Source organism: Gallinula chloropus, assembly GCF_964237585.1.
Source record: "Gallinula chloropus genome assembly, chromosome: Z".
Classification (NCBI taxonomy): Eukaryota; Metazoa; Chordata; class Aves; order Gruiformes; family Rallidae; genus Gallinula; species Gallinula chloropus.
The window spans coordinates 19,313,407-19,335,800 of record NC_140089.1 but is presented as its reverse complement, the minus strand read 5'-3'; the positions used below and the strand labels follow the sequence as shown (position 1 = coordinate 19,335,800).

General features: G+C 45.2%; 1 protein-coding gene across 4 annotated transcripts in view; it reads left to right on the top strand.

The window, feature by feature from the left end:
• MTAP (methylthioadenosine phosphorylase) overlaps positions 1-12,416 on the top strand; it is a gene marked incomplete at its 5' end in the record, with an annotated part of 33,704 nt that extends 21,288 nt beyond the window's left edge. The window contains 4 exons of one of the 4 annotated variants that reach the window (XM_084278195.1): positions 4,089-4,328; positions 4,860-4,982; positions 11,445-11,525; positions 12,196-12,416. In XM_084278195.1, the coding sequence (XP_084134321.1) occupies positions 4,089-4,328; positions 4,860-4,982; positions 11,445-11,483 (402 nt within the window). In that variant the 3' untranslated portion in view covers positions 11,484-11,525; positions 12,196-12,416. Of the gene's footprint in view, positions 1-4,088; positions 4,329-4,859; positions 4,983-11,444 lie in introns of all 4 variants that reach the window. The other 3 variants (XM_084278196.1, XM_084278194.1, XM_084278193.1) reach the window with 3 other exon arrangements.
• Between the last annotated feature and the right edge of the window lie 9,978 nt (positions 12,417-22,394).

The following is a 22,394-nucleotide window of genomic DNA, read 5'->3' as shown; positions in this document are numbered from 1 at the left end:
ACGTTTCTATTAAATTGCATTTGTGCAAATATATGAAATTACTCTGCTTTATTTGCTTTATGCTCTGTAAAGTAAATGAGAATCTTCAGTGAGTTTATCTTTTCTTTGACTGCAGATTTTTTACTAATGTAGAGAGTGCCTTGACTATAACTGCTTTCAGAAACTGAGGGTCGCTGCAACGTCCTGTAGGGAGTAAAGTTGGAGCTTTATAAAGTGTTTTGGGAAAATACTGCTCAACTATGGTTTAAGTCAAGTTGTGGGCTGGGATAAGGACAATTCTGACGAAAGCACCGTGCAAGGGAAACAATAACAGCCTGCAGCAAATTTCACTTACACCCAGTGATAACACAGAGTACCGTAGGACCCAACAGTAACACAGGCCCAACACAAGGACTGACCTAACACCCCAGCCACACTCAGACTGCCCTGGAGGCACCCCAAAGCACCTCTCTCTAACTCCCTGCTGGCTGCTTGGGGAGGTTGACTCTGGCCTGACCAGGACCAGGACGTCTATTAATTTATTAATGATGTGTAATTACCTGGCAATTAGTGTATCATACATTCAGAATTAATATCAGCCATAAATTACAATGTAAGGCATGATTAATATTAGATTGACAGCATGTTAATAAACATAGAAATTTCTAAGTGTACATCTGTGGCTAATCCCTAGAAGCTGTGCTTACCTTTAGACACAGACTCACACAGTGGCATGTACAAATACCCTTCCCCAGCACGTGTGGGGTACACCCACACCCACGCTCTTCTGGGAGTGCAGGTTTACCTGTTCACACACACCTGCTGTGGGAGACGTGGGTACTCCAGCATTATGTTCCACACAGTCCAGTGATCCACATGCCAGCAAGGAGGCACCCCACAAGGTTACATAGCATCACTGCTTCTTGCACCCATGTATAGCAGGTCAACCAGCCAGCAGGAATGCGGGTTTCTCACAGCATTTTGGAGGGAGGCTGTGCCTCTTGGCTTATGTGAAGGTTATGATGCTGACAAGACAGGTTCTAGTGGTGTCAGATGTCAGACTGGGTTTTCACTGCTGCTGTTATGAAGGTCTCTTCTGTCCTGTCACAAGTTTTCATGCTGCTTTTGTACACCTTTTCAAGCTTTGCTTTTCCTTTGATACCCTTATGTGGTGGTTTGGCCCTGGCTGGAGGCCAGACGCCCACCAAAGCTGCTCTATCACTCCCCTTTCCAGCTGGACAGGGGAGAAAATATATATTGAGGGACTTAGGACTCGACCCAAGGACAGGGAGAGATCATTCCACAACCAGCATCATGGGCAAAACAGACTCAACACAGGAGAAATGAAACAAAACTCTCATTTATTACACTGCACTGCACACCCAGTGACACCGGAGTTGGCTCGTGAGAAGTGCAAGCAGGTCCTCAAGCAGCTCCCCCCAACCCTTCCCTTCTTAGCAGACTGAACTTCAGTCTTCCCCCCTCCCGTCTTCCCCCCTCAATGTGGCACAGGGTGGGGACAGGGAAGGGGGGAGCCAGGGTTTTGGTCAGTTCCTTGCAAGTTGCTTTCCTCCTCAGATGGGGGGGCATTCCTCACACCCTTCCCCTACTGCATCGTGGGGTCCCACCTACAGGAGACAGTCCTCGACAAGCTTCTCCCTTCCCATGGGGCTTCAGGTCTTCACCAGCTGCCCCAGCATTGGTCACTGCTATGGGGCGCAGTCACAAATCACAGAATGTCTCTCAGTCTCTCAGGCCTAGACTGCTCCAGCCTGGTCCTCCATGAAATCACACGCCTTTCCCCCAGCAAACCTGCTCCTGCCTGGGTCGCTGTCTCTCGCTCATCTCTGTGTCTCTGTCTTTCTCCATGGGCTGCAAGTGCTGGCAGGGGCTTGCTCCAACGAGGGTCACAGCATCTCCTGTGTGTCTCCACCTGCTCCAGTGTGGGGCCTCTTCACAGGCTGCAGGTGGGGTCTCGGCATTTTCCATGGGCTGCTGGGGGACACCCGCTCCACCACGGGTTTCTCCACGGGCTGCAGGGGCATCTTTCTCTCTGGCACCTGGGGTGCCTCCTCCCCAGCCTCAGTGTCTGCACAGCTCCTTACACCTTCTCACTCCTTTCTCTGGGGGCAAAATGCAGTCCTGCATTTTTTTTTTCTCCTATGTGTGATTCCCAGAGGCGCTGTGACCATCACTGATTGGCTCAGCCTTGCTCAGCAATGACTCAGGCCTTGAATTGGCTGATGTTTACTCTCTGAGACCAGCAGAGAGCTTCTGGCTTCTTCTCACAGCAGCCATCTCTAACAGCACCCAGCTACGCAAAACTGGAACATGTGGGACCCTACCTGGAATACTGTATCTGGCTCTGTGGTCTACAGTACAAGAAAGACTAGGAGCTGTTGGAGGGAGTCCAGAGGAGGCTACAAAGGTCATCAAAGGACTGGAGCACCTCTCTTATGAAAGCAGGCTGAGTAGGGCTTGTTCAGCCTGGAGAAGAGAAGGCTCTGGGGAGACCATAGAGCAGCTTTCCAGTACCTAACAGGTCCTAGAGGAAAGCTGGAGAGGGGCTGTGTTCTGGGTTTGGCTAGGATAGAGTTAATTTTCTTTCTAGTGTAGTGCTATTTGGGAGTCAGGCTGTGAGCAGTGCTGGTAACACTGGGATGTTTTAGTTACTGCCAAGCAGTCAGGGGCTTTTCAGCTTCTCATGCTGCCCTGCTAATGAGAAGGCTGGGGGCACCCAGGGAGCTGGGAGGGGACACAGACAGGACAGGTGACCCAAACTGGCCAGAGGAGCTATTCCATGCCAATTACATCATGCTCAGCGTAATGGGGAGCTGATGGGGGAGAAGCACACACCTCCAGGACGTATAGTTTGGGGACAGTCTGGCTTCGGGGTGGCTCTGAGCTGTACAGCCTGAGTTGTGCAGTTCGGTGAGAAACTGCACCATGTGTCACCAGTTTTGTGTATTTTGCTATAAAGTCCTGTCACTGTTACTGCTCTCTCTGCTCTCCCAGTAACCCATCCTTAGCCCAGCCCACGGGTTTTGCCTTGGTCCTTCCTTCTTTTTTTCTTCCCCACCCCCTGGGGATGGGGCAGGGAACAAGCGAGCAGCTGCGTGTTGCTCAGCTGCTGTCTGTGACTAAACCACAGGAGACTGTTTGTCAAGGAGAATAGTGGTAGGACAAGGGGTGGTGGGTTTAAATTAAAAGAGGGGAGATTTAGATTAGACATTAGGAAGAAATTCTTCCCTGTGAAGGGAAGCGAGTCCCTGGCACAGGCTGCCCAGAGAAGCTGTGGCTGCCCCCTCCCTGGCAGTGTTGGGTCCAGGTTGTATGGGGCTCTGAGCAATTTGAGCTAGTGGAAGGTGTCCCTGGCCATGGCAGGGGCACTGGAACAAAATGATCTTTGAGATCAGATTCAACCCAAAACATTCTTTGATTCTATGATTTTAATTAGATGTTACTTTCCACTTCCCACTCCCATTACAGGTGTTCAAGTGCTGGTACTGATGCACTCCTGCTGTATCTACTGATGTTAGCTGGGCCATTTACAAAGAGAAAGTTGCAGTGAATCTGCAATATACAAGGTCCTAGTTGGAAATATAAAGACTTGTGAAGTATGTGGTACATGTAATATGTACAGCTGAGTCACTGGCATGGGAAAAATTGGTGGTACTTTCCCAGGATACTCCTTGAAGTACAGGCTTGTAAAGTTTTACTTTGTAAAAGTAAATTTCCTATTACTGTTCTCACCAGCCCAACTCTGGTATGTGGTAGTGTAGTGCTCGGGAGCTTTTCCACTATTATGTTCTCAATATAAGCACAGCCTAAATATCACACAAACATTTCCTGTTTCAAATATTCTTGGTTTGCCTTGAAAACTGTAATCCAACTAACAAAATCAGATGAGTTCAAGATCATCCCTCTTAGTAGGACCGTTAATTTATCTTGCTGGAAACTGAAACTGGTTTGTGGTTTTGGACAGCTGTATCCATACAAAGCTAGACTGCTTTGTATAAAGTTAATTTCTAGGTATGTTTTTTGGTGAGGTGCAAAAGCAGTGCACCAGGAGAATTATTTCCTTTTCCTGATGTAGGCATATTTTTCAGGTTCTTATTGAGACTGCCAAGAAACTTGAGCTTCGGTGTCATTCCAAGGGGACAATGATCACCATCGAAGGCCCACGTTTCAGTTCTCGAGCAGAAAGCTTGATGTTTCGCAGCTGGGGAGCTGATGTTATCAACATGACCACAGTGCCTGAAGTGATTCTGGCAAAGGAAGCTGGAATGAGTTATGCTAGCATTGCCATGGCAACAGATTATGACTGCTGGAAGGAACACGAAGAAGCAGTGAGTGGAACTTTTTTCTGCTGGGTCTAGTCCTGAGGGATCTGGGTGAGAACGTGTAGGTTTTGATAAGCAAATGCATACAGAACTAAATCTGTTCTTACATCAGTATCACTGACTTATTCTGGGTGAACTGTTGTGAAAGTAAGAACAGAATCAGTGGTTACTACCTTAGTCATTTTCATAAACTTGCTTCACAAACCTTTCATCTCTGCTTATCTGAATGCAGCGGTCTGTGTTGTATGATGCTTGAGTACTCTGTGTATGAGCTTGTCTTCCTGTAATTGGCCTGGTGTTTTTTCCTTTTGCAGCTCTGTGCAAAATGATGGATCTGCTTTAGATCTCCTATTTATGTACAATAAAATCAGACCTACTCCCACAGAGGAGAGACAAATTTCCAGGCTGAAATGATTGTGGCATTTTAAGGCTTCACCTTCTCACTTAGAGGTGTATGAGTTTAATTAATTTATTTGAGTATTTTAAATGTGTGCTATCAAAGCTGAGAGACACCAATCAGTTTTATTGTATTTCTAGGTTTCAGTGGATAAAGTTTTAAAGACGCTGAAAGAGAATGCAAATAAGGCTACTAGCATACTCCTTACTGCTATACCTCAGATAGGTTGCATGGAATGGACCAACACACTGCACACCCTGAAAGTAAGTACACACATAAGCCTGATGAGTACTGGAGACAGTGTATGCCTATGTGAGCGTAATATGGGTGGATGTTCCAAGATGTTTCTGCTTAAATCATAATTTAGGGTGCTTTGACAAACCAAATCCATTCAAGATGGGTGAACAAATTCATTAAGACTCTCACAAGCTTTAATGCAAAGATCTAGCTTTGGTTTTGCAAAAACTGTTACAAAAGGTAAAAAAAAAAGACATATGTGTATGGTGGATGAATTGTTATCCTTCATAGCACAGGTAAGATAGAAATCTGTGTGGGTATCCAAATGAAAAACCTAGGCCTCCACACAGCTTTAGCATAGTTCTTAGAACAATGGAGGGACAAGTATATTGTGCTCTTTAATATGTAGAAGGAGAGGAGTCTGTTACAAGATACTGGTAATAACCAGTTTGAAATTATTAGAATTGTGGTTTTCCACTGTTCTCAGGTCCATGGTGCATAAAAAAATGGAAAAGAAAAATGTTTCAAAATATATTGTTGAGCAACTTTGTAAGCAGAATTTTTCTTAAACAAGAGTTTATTTATGTGGTTTACATCACCTCTGTTTCACAAACATGCTTGCAATTCTGGTCTGGCTATAGTGTAGCAGTAAAGAACAATGTTAAAGTAGTTTGGATGTCATTCCATACAAACCTTGGATTATGTTTATGATGACTCTTCACCAGTTATCTGAAACAGCTAATTTTATACATTCGTGAGAGGTAGCTAACTGACTTTTCCCTTTCCCCTTTGCAGTCTTTAGGAAGTTGTGTCATGGGTGGCGAAGGGAGGCAGCAGAATCAGTATTCCTTCTCACCTTTAATCCATAGAAAACATTTTCAGAGGACTGGGCCACACTTTTTGTTTAGTACAGATGCCTGGCTGTGCAAAAAAAAAACCCTTAACTGTTTGAACAGATAATGTAAAAAACATACTGGATACTCAAGTACTTGGTCATTCTGGCTTGATAATTCTTGGGTGTTTATCCTCTTTGCTGATAGTGGCTTGGTTTGAGTGATAATATGCTGAGAAAGGGAGTTGATCTGAAGGTATTAGAAGAACTGGAAGCACAACCTAGATATTGGCAGTGGGGCTTGAGACTTGATGTCCCAAGAGTACGAGTCACGGTTGTGATTTAATGCAAACAAGTACTCTGGAAAAGTTACAGGAAAGTCTGAGGCTTTGGAGGCTTCCTCTGATTTTACTTAGGAAGGGAAGGAAAGGCTAAAAGTCTTTCTACTTGAGGCATTAAATCGTAAAGTAAATGAAGGATTGGTCCTAGGCTTTTATTTTAGTGAGAGAGGCAGTTATAAAATACAGCAAAGAGCGATGTGTGTATGTGCCTCTGTACTAGTGTGTAATTGACATAAACCTTCACTTTGCAGGTGTGTTCTGCATATTTTACCTTGGGAATGTTGAAGGTCAGATGATGAGTTATTTTCTGAATTGATCTTTTTCAGAGGCACGATTTCCAAGAGCTCCAAGGCAGTGCCTCTGGCGTGCCCTTTGGTAATGTGGAAAGGAATGCAGACAGTGAGGGAGCTGAGCAAGTCCTTAGCTGGTACTTTGTGACCAGTGAGGATGTAAAGCTATGACAGCCTATACCCAAGCCACAGCTGGGCATCTCAAATGGACATTTGCCAGTGTCAGTTTCTAGTGTTTGGGGAAGCATGCAAAACCATAAGGCTTTACATGTACACAGCATTACCTCTCTGTGTTCTGTAATCTGGCTGCTGGAGGAACTTCATTAAGCAGGAGAAAATAAAGCAGTTTCTTTGCCCAGCTGCATTTATGTCTCCTCCCATGGAGGTATGCATCCACACACACACACACATGCAGTGGTGTTACGCCTGAATCTCATAGTAGGCTTTATGAACCCCTGGAGTGTTGAAGCAAAAATGTCCAAGGGCTGCTTTTCTGCTAAAGGATAGGCTACCTACCATCCAATCCTTTTCATGTGTCTTTTCATCTGTGGTATGCCAGTGAGCTTAAGTGTAGATTGAAAGGGTTTTTTTTAACTGCCTAAGATGTTTTTAAGCCAGTATTTCCTGGCTCTGTTGCTGTAACAGAAATCCTTCTCCAGGGTCAGGTTACATGAGCTTGAGAAAGAAGTTTGGGGCAAACTTTTCAGCAAGCACAGCATCTTTGTACAGCCTGTCATTTTGAGGTGTGGACAGGGTAGAAAGCCCATACTCTTTCAGAACAAGGTATGACCACGCTGTATATATGCCATGGTTCAGGAAACACAGATGATGCTGGTGGTCACAGTGGTCCACATGATTTCTGGCTAGTGTCGGGGAAATTTCTGGATAGGATGGGGCAACCGTGGGTGATGGACAGCTGAATCTTCCTTTCCCTGATAAAAGTTGTTTAGTGAGGAGGTAGTTTAGTGACAATTGCTGCTGTGATGTTCATGGAATACTGATGTTCCACATCCTGTGGGGAGTGAGGAATGCCTGTAGCAGAGTACAGGTTATGGAGTCCAGGTTCACCAGTGAACTGGTAGATACTGTCTCATGGGAGGCAGCTCTGAAGGGGAAGGACCTCCAGAAAGCTGGCCAGTCATGAAGGGCAACATTTTCCAAGCACTGGAGTGATCTACAGGAAGACCAATCAGACTTAGATAAGTAAGAAACAGAGCTCCCATGTGAAAATGCAGCATTTGAGTTTTGGAAGCAGGGACAAGCTACAAAGAAGGAATCCAGATGCAACAGCGGGCATGTAGGGATGCTTTCCAGAAAATCCAAGCTTGACAAAGCTTATAGGTCACACTTTGAAGGGACATCAAAGGCAACAAGAACTTCAGCCGCTGCATTGGGTTCAAAAGCAGACTGAGTAAAATACTGGTTCATTAATGAAAGAATTAAACAAATTGGTGAGACCACACAATTTCAGAAGGGCACCACTATAGATTCTTTTTTAACTTTGTTAGGAAAAGTATTGGTGAGAGAGACAAAAACTGTCATCTTTGAAGGAATTTTAACTCACAACAACTGGGAATTGAGCTCTGTACCTTTATTACATTGAGGCTCAACCCCATGAGGATCAGGAAATGTCATGCTAGAACTGAGGTTTCTTACAGCATGAGTGTAAGACAATCAGCTTGTGGAAAGGTGTCAGAGCTTCTATGCATTCTCCTCACATAAACTTATGCACTCTGTGAAGAGATCTGCTGATGTTACCTAACTTTTCAAACTTCTCTATGTGAAATAATATTTATCAGACCTCTGTTTCAAGGAATCGTACCTCAATGAGAGCTGTGGTAAGTAAATACTGTGGGTAAAGTATCTGCAGAGGTATTTCAGCATCCATCACTAAAATACTTGGACTTTAATATATTTGGTAGCTAAAAGTTGAGGGAATAAAGGTTAACATTTTTCAGTTATTTTTTTCTAGTCTATCACAAACTGAAACCAACATTCATAATTTCTGGATGTAGAGCTCTGGTCTTGTACATATTCTTGAATAATTTTCTTCCTCAAAAATATAACACTGAAACCAGTGAACTTACTGAAGTGACTTAGAGTGAAGTGGCTCAGGAGAATAAGGTGAAGGGTGAAAATCCGTCAAGGCTTCACTTCAGCTAAAGGTCTACATACTGTGGTCCTTGCAGGCTAAGGAAAGACAGCCAAGATTCAAGCATCTTTCAGTCCCACTCTTGCCTGTTGCTGATGTCAGAGTTGTCTGTTGCTGCATAGTGTATTTCATTCACTCCCAGTCAGTGCACCTTTGGAGAAAGGTTTCTCTTCTTGGTACCTGTGGTGGTTTAGGCCTGGCTGGAGGCCAGATGCCCGCCAAAGTCAGCCTATCACTCCCCTTTTTGGTTGGGCAGGGGAGAAAATATATATTGAAAGGCTTAGGAGTTAAGGAAAAGACAGGGAGAGATCATCCTGTAATCAATGTCATGGGCAAAACAGACTCAACACAGAGAGAAGAAAACTCTCTAATTTATTGCAGTGCACCACACACCCAGTGACACCAGAGTCAGATAATGAGAAGCACGACCAGGTCTTAAAGCACCTTCTCCCCACCTCTCTCTTCTTAGCAGACTTTAGACAGGATTTTGGTCTCATCCCCCCCGTTGTGGCACGGGGGGGCAGGGACTGGGGAAATGGGGGCTTCAGTCAGTTCCTTGCAAGTTGGTTTCCTTCTTGGCCAGGGGAGGCATTCATTCCACACCCTCCCCTGCTGCCCCGTGAGGTCCCACCCACAGGAGACAGTCCTTCAGGAACTTCTCCAACGTGAGTCCTTTCCCACAGGGCTTTAGCTCTTCACCAGCTGCCGCAGCGTGGGTCACTGCTGTGTGGGCAGTAATAAATCACAATGTCTCTCAGTCCCAGACCTCCACGGGGTCACAAGCCTCCCCCCAGGCAAACTTGTTCCAGTGCAGATCTCTCTCTTGCTCATCTCTGTGTCTCTGTCTCTCTCCATGGGCTGCAGGTGCCGGCAGGGGCTTGCTCCAGTGAGGGTCACAGCACCTCCTGTGTGTCTCCACCTGCTCCAGCGTGGGGCCTCTCTACAGGCTGCAGGTGGGGCCTTGTTCTTTTCCATGGGCTGCAGGGGACACCTGCTCCACTATGGGTTTCTCCACGGGCTGCAGGGACATCTTTCTCTCTGGCACCTGGGGTGCCTCCTTCCCCACCCTTCCTGGCCTTGGTGTCTTGGTGGCTCCTTACATCTTCTCACTCCCTTCTCTGGGGGCAAAATGCACCTGCCTGTGTTTTTTTTTTCTCCTGTAGCTGATTCCCAGAGGCGCTGTGACCATCACCAATTGGCTCAGCCTTGGTCAACAGCAACTTTGGCCTTGAATTGGCTGATGTTTACTCTCTGGGACCGGCAGAGAGCTCTAGCTGCTCCTCACAGCAGCCATTTTTTGCAGCCCCCTGTCCTCTCCCAGCACCCAGCCACAGAAAACTGCGACAGTACCTGTTCTCCAAAATTGATGAAGAAACATGTAGAAATCGCCTTTTTCTTAAGGGGCTTAATTTTCAGAGCATTATGGCTGTATTTATGCAGAGCTTTCTGTTAATATGTTCTGTTAAGCCAGTATGCTACCCCTAAAAACAATAAGCAAGCTCCACAGTTTTTCATTTGTAGCCTATGAGCCTGCAATATGATTGTTTGGTGTTTCAACCCCAGCAGGAGGCCAAGTGCCCCCCAGAGCCACTGCCCATCTCACCTGGACAAGGTAGAGAAATACAATAAACGGCTCCTGGGTTGGGATAAGGGCAGGGGGATATTACTCATCAGCTACTGTCACAGGCAAAACAGATTCAACAAGGGAAAGTAATTTATTACTAATAAAATCAGAGCAGGGCTGTGAGAAATAAAAACAAATCTTAACACACTATCCCCCCACCCCTCCCTTTTTCCTGGGCTCAATTTCACTCCCAAATTCTGTCCCTCCTCCCCTCAGCCACACAGGGGAACAGGGAATAGGAGTTGAGGTCAGTTCATCACACATTGTCTGTATGCATCCTTCCTCCTCAGGAGGAGGACTCCTCATGCTCTTCTTCTGCGCCAGTGTGGGGTCCCTCCCGCAGGAAACAGGCCTCCACCAACTTCTCCAATATGAGTCCTTCACACAGACTGTAGTTCATCATGAACTGCCCCAGGGTGGGTCCCTTCCATGGGGTGCAGACCTTCAGGAACAGACTGCTCTGGTGTTGGCCCCTCTCTCCACAAGGCCACAGGTCCTGCCAGGAGCTTGATCCAGTGCAGGTTTCCCACAGGGTCACAGCCTCCTTCAGGCATCTACCTACCTTCTGTAGTGTGGGGTCCTTTATGGGCTGCAGATGGATATCTGCTCAACCATGGACCTCCACGCTGCAGCGGGACAGCAATGGTCTCCAGGGGCTGCAGGGGAATCTCTGCTCTGGTGCCTGGAGCGGCTCCCCTTCCCCCTCCTTCTGCACAGACCTTGGTGTCTGCAGGGCTGTTTCTCTCACATCTTCTCACTCCTCTCTTCTGATTGCTGTTGCACAGCAGTTTTTTCTCCCTCCTTAAATATGTTTTCATAGTCACTGCCACTGTCACTGGTGGCCTTGGCCTTGGCCAGTGGTGGTTCCATCTTGGAGCCATTGGCATTAGTGCTTTAGGACATAGGGGAAGCTTGTAGCAGCTTCTCGCAGAAGCCATCCCTGTGGCTCCTCTGCTAGCAAACCCTTGTTCACAAACTCAGTAGAGACTGTTGTTCTCAATACCAATAACCCTGTTTTATATGTTTAAAAGGTTGTAATAGCAAGTTATGTAACTGTTGTGGGGTGTGCCCTCCCTGTAATTCTTCTGTCTGTCATGCTGTGGAGGAAGTAGGAGATACATGCACATGCAAAGTGTTAACATCTGTTTGTAATCCAAATGGAACCTATGTAGTCTGCCTTTGCATTGAAAAGTTATTCTGCTCTGCATCAGCAGAGGAAGCATTCATCTACTTTGACTTTTTATTTCAGACAACAGTGCAGAGTTCGGTAATCCTGCCAAAGCAGTAACAACCCGGATGGACCTTGAAGTTTGAGTGCTCACAAGGAAGAGTAGGTGACTTTCTATCTTCCATAGTTTGTATCCACAAACATTGTAAAAATACAATAAAAATAAACTTTGGACAATTAGAATGTGTAAGATAGTTTTTATAATATTCCTTGTGCTTATGTATAAGATGGCTAAAACTAGATTTGGAGTAAGTTTTAAACTTGGAATAGCTTTACTGTCAAATTGAATCAAGCTTTGGCCAAAGAAAAAAGTCAGTAGCTAGTTGTCATCCTCTATTTGCTGATACCTTTTAGTTGATGGAAGAAAGTCTAGATAATCCTCAGTTGCAGTTTTACAAGCATAAAATCTAAGAAAGCAGATTCACAGATAACACTGTTTGCTGTTCCTGCCTCACATCTTTTCCTTTGACAAGGCAATTATTACAGTTAACATCAGGAACATGCCAGAAAATCTGAACTGACAATTTCAAAATATAATTATTTTATACACTTTATACATTATTTTTTATATTTTATACATTATCCTTTTTTATTTCAAAAATATTTTTTATTTTAAAAAAGCCATGATGTTTGTGTGCTAGAAGACATTGTTTAATAATTCTGGTGATTCTTTCACAGCAGCAGTTGTGTAAGGAATTGATGTTCTCCTTAAAAAAACTAGGTAATGCCTAAGCCATACTGGTGCCTGAAGATGTGCTTACATGTCTTGCAGAACTAAACAGAAAAGTTGCCAATGCCCTGAATGCTGTACGAGCCATTTGCTGTTTCACTGATATGAACAAGTCTAGTTTACTGTAGTTTTAGTTTCTGTTCTAAGTGATGACTGTGCTGAATTGCTTTGAATGTATACATTTCATTTTTTAATAAAGTTTTTAATTCAATAAAATAATCTGTTTTGCCTCTAGTAAATAAAACAAGAGAAACCTATGCTTCTCCAAACTCTGGTTTGTTTTTTTTTTTTTATTCTAGCCATTAGAAAGTGAATTTTGTTTCATAGAATGGCAGAATGGTTTGGGTTGGAAGAGATCTGGAAGATCACCTGGTTTGAATCCCCCCTGCCACAGGCAGGGACATACACGTGAGGTTTCTCTGGCAATAATAGCTTTTGGCATGGAGCAGGTTGGTGGTGGTACCTTGTAAACACCCCTTTCAGAAAGACCACTTTCAGAATGTACTGTGCTGCTTAGAACTTAAGGCTCAGTGCCTGAAACAAAGGGGGTTGCTGAGACTGAAGTACATCAGGGTGCAATCCAAACCAGAGAAGGATCACAAACATGGAAGGTATGGATTGTCCCACTAGGGAGGAAAAAAAAAATCCAAAGAAAATTAGAAAAGCTTGTACATGAGCTTTTTTTGGCTTGCTGGTCCTGTTCAGTTAGACACACAGTCTCCTGCTGTGAAAATGTTTAGATTTGGACATACGCTCCCTAGGAAAACTGGTCCAGGTGCTTTGAAGGCACTACTGGAAGACAGCTCAACCAGCTTTCCATCTTTCCTGGTGTGTTTTTAAAGAAGTTAGACTGCAGGAGCCAGAGCTTGAAGATCAGCAGAAAAAAGGTTACAGCTCTGCCGTGCCTTTTACTACTTTTAGTATCCAGACAAATCAGGGGACTGGCCTTAAAAATTGCTTTCATAGTTATCTTTACTCCCTAGACAGTTTTAGTGTAATGGGTTGGAGCCATGAAATTCCTATTTGGATGCTCTAAGAGAAACCTGTTTCTAGGTTTCCATTTTCAATCCCCCTTGGTTTGGGTTTGTCGGGTTGTGTTTTTTACATTCCATAGTGACATAAAAAAATAATTGTGTTAATTTTCTTGTCTGTATATGGGGTACTTAAGTGTCACAGGACAGCATGGCACAGAGCAGGTCCATAGTTAGCGTTTTTTCTTACACATTTCTTTGTTACAAATTCTTCATCTTCATATGCAAGTCCAGAAGTGATTAACATTAGGTAAGGATAAGGAACTGGCAGGAGCATCACATCTGTGGAATTACAGTCAGTGGCTCAAGTGGAAACCAGTAACAAGTAGTGTCCATCAAAGGTCTGAACAGAGACCCAGTACTGTGCAATATCTTTATCAATGATATAGTGGAATTGAGTCTGCAGATGACCTGCCAGTAGGACAAGATGCCATCCAGAAAGACCTTGACAGGCTCAAAAAGGTAGGCCTATGTAAACCTCATGAACTTCAACAAGTCCAATTGAATGCTCCAACACATGGGTTGGAGCAGCCTCCACCATCAGTACAGGCTGGGGGAATGAAGGAATTGAGAGCAGCCCTGAGGTTGCATCACAAGAAGTGTGAGCAGAACCTCGGGGGAGGTCATTTGCTTCCACTACTCTACTCATGTGAGAACCCACCTGGAGTACTGCATCTGGCTCTGTGGTCCACAGTGCAAGACAGACTCTGGAGTGCATCCCAGAGGAAGGCCACAAGGATAATCAAAGGGCTGGAGCATCTCTCCTATGAAGACAGGCTGTAAGAGTTGGGCTTGTTCAGCCTGGAGAAGTGAAGGCTGCAAGGACACCTTGTTACAGCCTTCCAGTACCTGAAGGGGCTACAGGAAAGCTGGGGAGTGGCTGTTTATCAGGGAGTGTAGTGATAGTACAAGGGATAATGGTTTTAAACTAGAAGAGGGGAGATTCTAATTATATTAGGAATTTTCTTTTTCCCTGTGAGGGTGGTGGGTCCCTGGCACAGGCTGCCCAGAGAAGCTGTGGCTGCCCCCTCCCTGCTAGTGTTCAAGGCCAGGTTGGATGGGACTCTGGGCAACCTGGGGTAGTGGAGGGTGTCCCTGCCCATGACAGGGGGTTGGAATGAGATGATCTTTAAGGTCTCTTCCAACCCAAAACAGTCTGGGATTCTTTGATACGTATTTGTTCTGTGAATATAGGCTTGGTATATGAAGGTGTCTTGTGCAGACTTAATATAATCATCACAGCCATGTTTAAAAAGGGTGGGAAGGAGGACCCTGGGAACTACTGCCCTGTCAGCCTCACCTCTGTGGTTGGGAACATCATGGAACAGCTCCTCCTAGAAGCTGTGCTGAGGCACATGGAGGACAGGGAGGTGATCTGAGCCAGCCAACATGGCTTCAGCTGGGGCACGTCCTGCCTGACCAATCCAGTGGCTTTGCACAATGCAGTGACTGCATCAGTGGACAAGGGCAGAGCTACAGATGTCATCTATCTGGATTTCTGCAAGGCTTTTGACATGATCCCCCACAACATCCTCTCTAAGTTGGAGAGAGATGGATTTGACAGGTGGACTGTTCAGTGCATAAGGAATTGGCTGGATGGTCACATCCAGAGGGTGGTGGTCAGTGGCTCCAAGTCCCGCTGGAAGACAAGACAGTGACAAGCAGAGTTCCTCAGGGTCTGTGCTGGGACTGGTGCTGTTTAGTATCTTTAATACTGATACAGACAGGGGAATTGAGTGCACCCTCAGCAAATTTGCTGATGACACCAAGTTGAGTGGTGAAAAGTTAATGTGCCAGAGGGATGGGAGGCCATCCAGAGGGACCTGGACAGGCTGGAGAAATGGGCCCAGGTGAACCTCATGAGGTTCAACAAAGCCAAGTGAAGGGTTCAGCACCTGGGCCTGGACAATCCCTGTTATCCATACAGGTTAGGAGATGATGTGCTTGCAAGGAGCCCTGAGGAAAAGGACTTGGGAGTACTCATGGATAAGAAGCTGGACATGAGCCACCATAGTGCATCTGCAGCCCTGAAGGCCAACTGCATCCTGGGCTGCATCACAAGAAGAGTGGCCAGCAGAGAGAGAGGTGATGCTGCCCCTCTACTCTGCCCTGGTGAGACCTCACCTGGAGTATTGTGTTCAGCTTTGGAGCCCTCAACATGAGAAGGACATAGGCCTGTTGGGGCATGTCCAGAGGAGGGCCATGAAGATGATCAGAGGGCTGGAGTACCACTCCTGTGAAGACAGGCTGAGAGAGTTGGGCTTGTTCAGCTTGGAGGAGGCTCTAGGGGTAACTTATAGCAGCCTTCCAGTACCTGAAAGGTGCCTATAAGAAAGCTGGAGAAGAACAGTTTATGAGGGCATGTAGCAGTAGGATGAAGGGTAATGGTTTTAAACTAGAAAAGGGTACATTTAGGTTGGATATTAGGAAAAACTTCTTCAATATGAGGGTGCTGAGACACTGTCACATGCCACCCAGAGAGGTAGTGGAGGCCCCATCCCTGGAGACACCTAAGGTCAGGTTTGATGGGGCTCTGAGCGACCTGGTCTAGTGAAGATGTCCCTGCTTTCTGCAGGGGGGTGGACTAGATGACTTCTAATGGTCCCTTCCAACCTTACACATTCTGTGATTCTGTAAAGTCAGTAAACAGCGGTGGTATGTGCTTTCCCAACATTTAGCTTGCATTGCACACTCTTTGAAATATATTGGGAGATATTTGCCCAGCAGACTGCAGGACAAAGATGCTAACTGGCAAAAAGCCATAGGTAATGTTCAGTTATATGAAGAACAGACCAAATAACAGGTTTTAATTGTCTTTCTAAAGAGTCCTAAGAAAGCTGTCAAATTTATCGTAGGAAGTACTGCAGGTATGATACAGAACAAGAAGATATAATGTACTGCATTAATAAGGTCAACATTTGAGCCACAAACAGTGGCCATTCTTAGACTCAAAATGCCTTTGGTTTGACAGGAGTGAGCCAGTGACACGCAGAGGACTTCACTGGTGGACTTTACCACTTTCCTGTCTCCATGACAATTTCATTTTTTACAGCCATTATTCAGCCTGTTTGCTGTGGTGGGTTTGGAGTGCCTTCTTCTGGTGCATAGTATCGACTCTTATAACATCAGAGTCAGTGTTAAAAATACTAGCTTGACGTTTATGGAATATCACATCTTGGGCTGGTAAATGGCTTACCAGGATATGGGATGCTAAATGGTTGCTGTTGCCTAGTTTCCAAACATGTCAGACTCCAAAACAAATGCCTTTCAATACTGGCCACTGTCCTTGCTCCTCCTTGAGAAACTTGTGTCTTCTGTGTGTTAAACAGAACCTGTTATATACACTTGCCACTCCAGTTTTACACTGACATCTCGTACACCAAATGCTGTTGCTTACAAAAACTTACAAAGCTTTCAGCAGGACCTTTCAGGGCCTGACGAGTTTCTCTGTGTATTGTTACTGAACCATTACATATTAAAACCTCATTTAAGCAGGGACTACTTCAACACAGGTACCTACACACTGAGCACTGAAGCAAATCAAGCAGCTTCTCTGTGAGTAAAGTGCATGTCTCATGCAAGGTGGAATAGATGGAAAGCCTAATAAAGTTTTAACTAATGAAATTTAACTTTTTATTTTTCAAGCCTACTTCTCATTCTCTAGTGGAATTGTCCTAAACTCCCTTGTTGATTTGTATGGCCGGAATGCTTTCAAGGCTTGTGTGGGAAGGAAATGATCCCTAGAGCTACTGGGAGCTGCTGAAATCTCCTGCTTCTGTGTGGCATTTGCCTTGGGGCAGTAGAGAAATGCATCTGGGAGACAGTGGGTATATTAGAAATAAATAATGAAAGCTTAATTTTCTTCCCCATGTGTACTGAGGGGAGACTGAATGAAAGTGAGCGACTGTAAGTGGCACAGGTGCACAAAGCAGGAGGCATGCCAGCATACAAGAAAGATGTGGAACTGTTGGAGAGGTTCAGAGGAGGGACACGAAGATGATGAGAGGGCTGGAGCACCTCCCTTACGAAGAGAGGCTGGGCTTGTTCAGCCTGGAGGAGAGAAGGCTGCAGGGGGACCTCATTGCAGCCTTCCAGTGCCTGAAGGGCACATATAAACAGGAGGGGAATCAACTTTTTAAAAGGGTAGACAATGGCAGGACAAGGGGGAATGGATTAAAACTAAAGGAAGGAAGGTTTAGATTAGATATTAGGGGGAAGTTTTTTACAGAGAGTGGTGAAGTGCTGGAACAGGCTGCCCGGAGAGGTGGTGGATGCACCATCCCTGGAAGGGTTCAAGGCCAGGTTGGATGGGGCCCTGGGCAACCTTGTGTAGATCCAGGCCTGAGGTTGGTGGTCCTGCCTGTGGCAGGGGGGTTGGAACTCTATGATCCTTGGGGTCCCTTCCAACCCATGCCATTCTGTGGTTCCATGATTAGCCAAGGACTGGGAAATACAGAATCAGTAGCCAGCTAACCCCTTGTAAAATTTTCCACTGGGGTCTGAAGGAAATGCCAGAGCTTGGAACTGCATGAGATGTCCAGATCCACAAGCAGAAGCGTCACAGAATCACAGAATGATAGAGGAAGTTCAACATGCAAATAACAAATGGAAGAGGAAGACATACACCCACTCACAGGAGCTTTTGTCCAAGTGTCCCTCCAGTGACATTTGATACGAGTTCTGCTTCATCTTGGTGCACGTCATGGGCAACAGATCTCCTTCTGCTTTGATTGAAGAGACTTCTGTGTCTGGACTCAGTGATATTCAGACCAAAACAACCCTCACCTATATTCCAAGCCAGCACCCCGCACTTGTATCATGGTTTCTCTTTCTGACTGTGGAGTAGCTGCCTGACTTCTCACTGATGGTTTGGATGCTGTTACCCCAGCTATCTAAGGCTTTTTAAAGTCTCTTGGAGGAGATCTCCATTCATTTTGGTCAGAGCATCCTCCATTGTATGTGTTAACAGTGTAAAGTACTGATGCCAATGCAATATCGCAAGTTCAAACAGGCTAGAAACTAAACCTTGCAGCAAGCCATTAATTTTAACCTCTTTCTCCATCTTCTGCTTCCTCTAAATCATTCTGTGTGGCTTAACATCGATCTATCTTGCTAACGTAAAATTGCCCACTCATATCTTGTTTTCACTTGGCAAACACCTCACACTCTTTCATGCTAACAATATCCCAAGTATCTCAGCATCAGTACAGGTGGCATGTGACATCAGAATTTAGTTTTCATACTAGTATTCAAATCAGACCCAAGAGCAGTTGGAGTTCCCAGAACTGTAACTAATAAGAAAGTAGTTTGTTTATCGAAACCAGCTGAGCATCAGCAAGGGGAGAAATTAATTCAGGAGATACTCAGCACAGGGTGAGATCAGCCCTCTAAGACAGAAACTCTGGCTTAACTGTTTTAACGACTGCTTCCTCTCCCCACTATCATTGCAGTGCTGACTGAGGCAGGACAGGGCAAGAGAATTTAATTGAAATTAACATTGAATTGCTTGTTTGCAAAAGTTTGCAACAGGTTATTTAGGTAATTGTCAACTTCACCACCACCTTTGCTATGAATTGTCTCCAGCAACTGGTGGTGTGAAGTCGCACATGACTGGGTATACTTGGAAGTGCATTTTCTGTTTGAGGATCATGGTGACATAGAACAGGCTGACCTACATGAATTTTGAAGATTACAAAGATTCCCATCTAAAATTATTCGCAGGTATTGGCGGGATCTTTCAACTCCCTACAGTGCCTCTTATGTACTGATGGGGCTGCTGTTCCCCACCTCTCCTGTCCCCTCCCTGCTGCTTAATTTCCCTTGGCTCTGACACATATCAAACTCATCTTTAGGTTTCATCAGTTCACAGAATCAACAAAGAAAAAAATGTGTGCTCCCCCACAAAATGGAAGAGCTTCCACCATATTAGCAAGTTAAAGTGGATCACAAAAGGGGGCAGTGTGGCATCACCCCAGTGGGGCCACGTGGTCAAGTGGCAGGAGGAAAGAAAGGGCTTGTCCTTACAGCACCCATGAAAAGTGAAGTCTGCCCCAGAACTACACCCCAAAAGGAAAGGTATTTAGTTTTCAGCAGTCTTGAACTAATTGTGGAATTGGAAAAAAGAAAACTATGGAAAAAAGAAAACCCTTCAAACTATGGTTTACCCATTTTATGCTAATTCTTGTGAATGAACAATAAAGTTGTCATTCAATAACTTAATTCTTATCATACAGCTAGTTGTCTGGATCTCTTGGTCTTTGTGTAACTCTGGGAGAAAATAACATGAGTTTGGTGTTTCTACTGAAGGAGAGCAAAAATAATCTGTGTGGGTAAAAAAGCTCCCACTTGACTCTATATCTGTATTTTCTATTGCCTTTCAATTTTGTTTACATGAAAGCAAACAGTAAGGAACACTATGGTTCTTGGAATACTACTGAATAAATAACCTGCCACCAGAAACTTTGGGCAGGTACAAATCACAGAATAGAATGTTAGGGGTTTGAAAGGACCTCAAAAAATTTTCTAGTCCACCCCCACTGCCAGAGCAGGATCACTTAGATTAGGTCTCACAGGAACATGTACAGGCAGTTTTTCGATTTCTCCAGAGGAGACTCCACAGCCTCTCTGGGCAGTCTGTTCCAGTCTGTCCCAGTGTTCTGTCAACTTCACAGTGAAAAAGTTGTTCCTTATGTTCACATGGAACCTCCTATGCTCCATCTTGCACCCATTGTCCTTTGTTCTATCATTGGACATCACTGAGAAGAGCCTGGCTCCGTCCTCCTGACACTCACCCTTTACATATTTATAGGTATTAATGAGGTCACCCCTCAGTCTCCTCCAGGCTGAAGAGGCCCAGCTCCCTCAGCTTCCCCTCATAAAGAAGATGTTCCACTCCTTCAATCATCTTAGGAGCCCTGCACCAGACTCTTTCAAGTGCTTTCCTGTCCTTGAATTGGTGAGCCCAGAACTGGACACAGTATTCCAGATATGGTCTCACTGGGGCAGAGGAAGAGAAAAATCTCTCAACTGACTAACCACAGCCCTTCTAAGACACCCCCCCCCGCCCCCCCCCAGGATGCCATTGGCCTTCTTGGCCACCAAGGGCACATTGCTGGCTCTTGGTCATCCTGCTGTCCACCAGGACCCCCAGGTCCCCTTTCCTTATGCTGCTCTCCAACAGATCCATCCCCAACCTGTACCTGGGGTTGTTCTTCCCTAGATGCAAGATTCTAGACTTGTGTTTCATTAAACTTCTCCCCGCCCAGCTCTCCAGCCTGTCCCAATTTCGCTGGATGGCAGCGCAGCCTTCTGGGGTGTCAGCCACTCCTCCCAGTTTTGTGTTGTCAGCAAGCTTGTTGACAGCACATTCTGTTCCCTCATCCAAGTCATTGATTAATATATTGAATAGTACTGATCCCAGTGCTGAATCCTGAGGTCTCAGTGCTAACCCCTGAGGGACTCCACGCAATACAGACCTCCAGCTAGACTCTGTCTCACTGACCACAACTCTCTGTCTCCTTCAACCAGTTCACAACCCACCTCACTACCTGATCCTCTAGACCATACTTTCTCAGTTTAGCCACAAGGATGCCATAGGAGATGGTGTCAAATGCTTTGCTGAAATTAAGGTAAACCACATCCACTGCCCTACCATCATTTATCCATCTCCTTATGTCTTCATAAAATGCTATCAAGTTGGTCAAATATGACTTCCCCTTGGTTAAACCGTGCTGACCACTCCTAATGATGCTTTTATCCTTGATGTGCCTAGAGACTGCACTGAGAATAAGTAGTTCCATCACCTTTCCAGGAATGGAGGTGAGGCTGACAGGTCTATAGTTACCCGGGTCCTCCTTCTGGCCCTTTTGAAGACTGGAGAGACATTTGCTTTCCTCCAGTCCTCAGGCACCTCTCCTGTTTCCCACAGCTTACCAAAGATGATGGAGAGTGGCCTAGCAATGACTCCCACCACCTCCTCAGCACCCACGGGTGCATCCCATCCAGACTCATGGATTTAGGGATGTCTAGATGGCTTAACTGATCTCTAACCCAGTCTTCATCAACCAAGGCAAACCCTGACTTCCTCTGGGCCCTCAGGAGTCTGGAGCTCATGAGGACAGTCTCCAGCAGCATAGACAGAGACAAAGAATGACACTATGCATCTTCTGACTAGGTCTTCTACTCAGGGCAGTGCAAGGCACATGCCTTATGATCTCAGTCGCAATATCAGAAAATAGAATGTATACAATTTATGTGGAATAAATCTGAGTGGAATCTGGAAGATTCTCTGGATTTTACTTAAACCAATCTTGTTATCTTTTTTCTTCAACCCCTTCTCCCCCCATCCCCCACCCAGCTATGTAGACTGAGATTTTCCAGAAATTGTTGTTGACTGAATGAAACTTGTTGATTGACATTTGTCTTCTTCACTGTGAGGGTGACAGAGCACTGTGACAGGCTGCCCAGAGAGGCTGTGGAGTCTCCTTCTCTGGAGAGACTCAAGATGCTGTCCTGTGCCATGTGCCTTAAGTGATCCTGCTCTGGTGGAGGGGTAGGGGCTAGACTAGGTGATCTCCAGAGGTCCCTTCCAGCCCTCACCATTCTGTGATTCTGTGACTACATGACTCTGTGAAATGCAAAAGTACCTTATGCATACAATTTTTGTGAACCAGCTTTCACCAAGTGTCTGTTTGCAGGGTATTCTCTGTGGATGCATATACCATTCTGTATCTTCAAATTTCCCGCTTCAGGTTAGGCACTCCTCAAAGACTCAGGTTTCTTCTGTGTGTTATTTAGCATTTAATTATTTAGCATGACATTTGGTGCAACATTTTGCCTTACTACCAGTGAACCGAGCTGCCTGAACACTCACTGAAAACAACAGAAGGAGTGTGTGTCCAAAGGAAGCACGCTCATAAATCGTAATAGCTTGTGTGCTTCTATGCACCTGTAGGAAAGAAATGGATGATGCAAATATGTAGAGTGTATTGATGTCCATGGTGTTAAATGGCATTGCTTAAGGTTAAAAATACACTGGTTTCTATGCACACTTCAGAAAGAGGGGAGGAAAAAGCAAAATGTGGGTACAATGTTCAACCATTGCATTTAACAACATATGAAACAAAGAAAAATGCCCGTAGAAAGTTAAATATATATTGGAGGACACCTGAAGTCTGTCCAGTTGCTTGGTTTCCTATAGTAGCGTTCCTC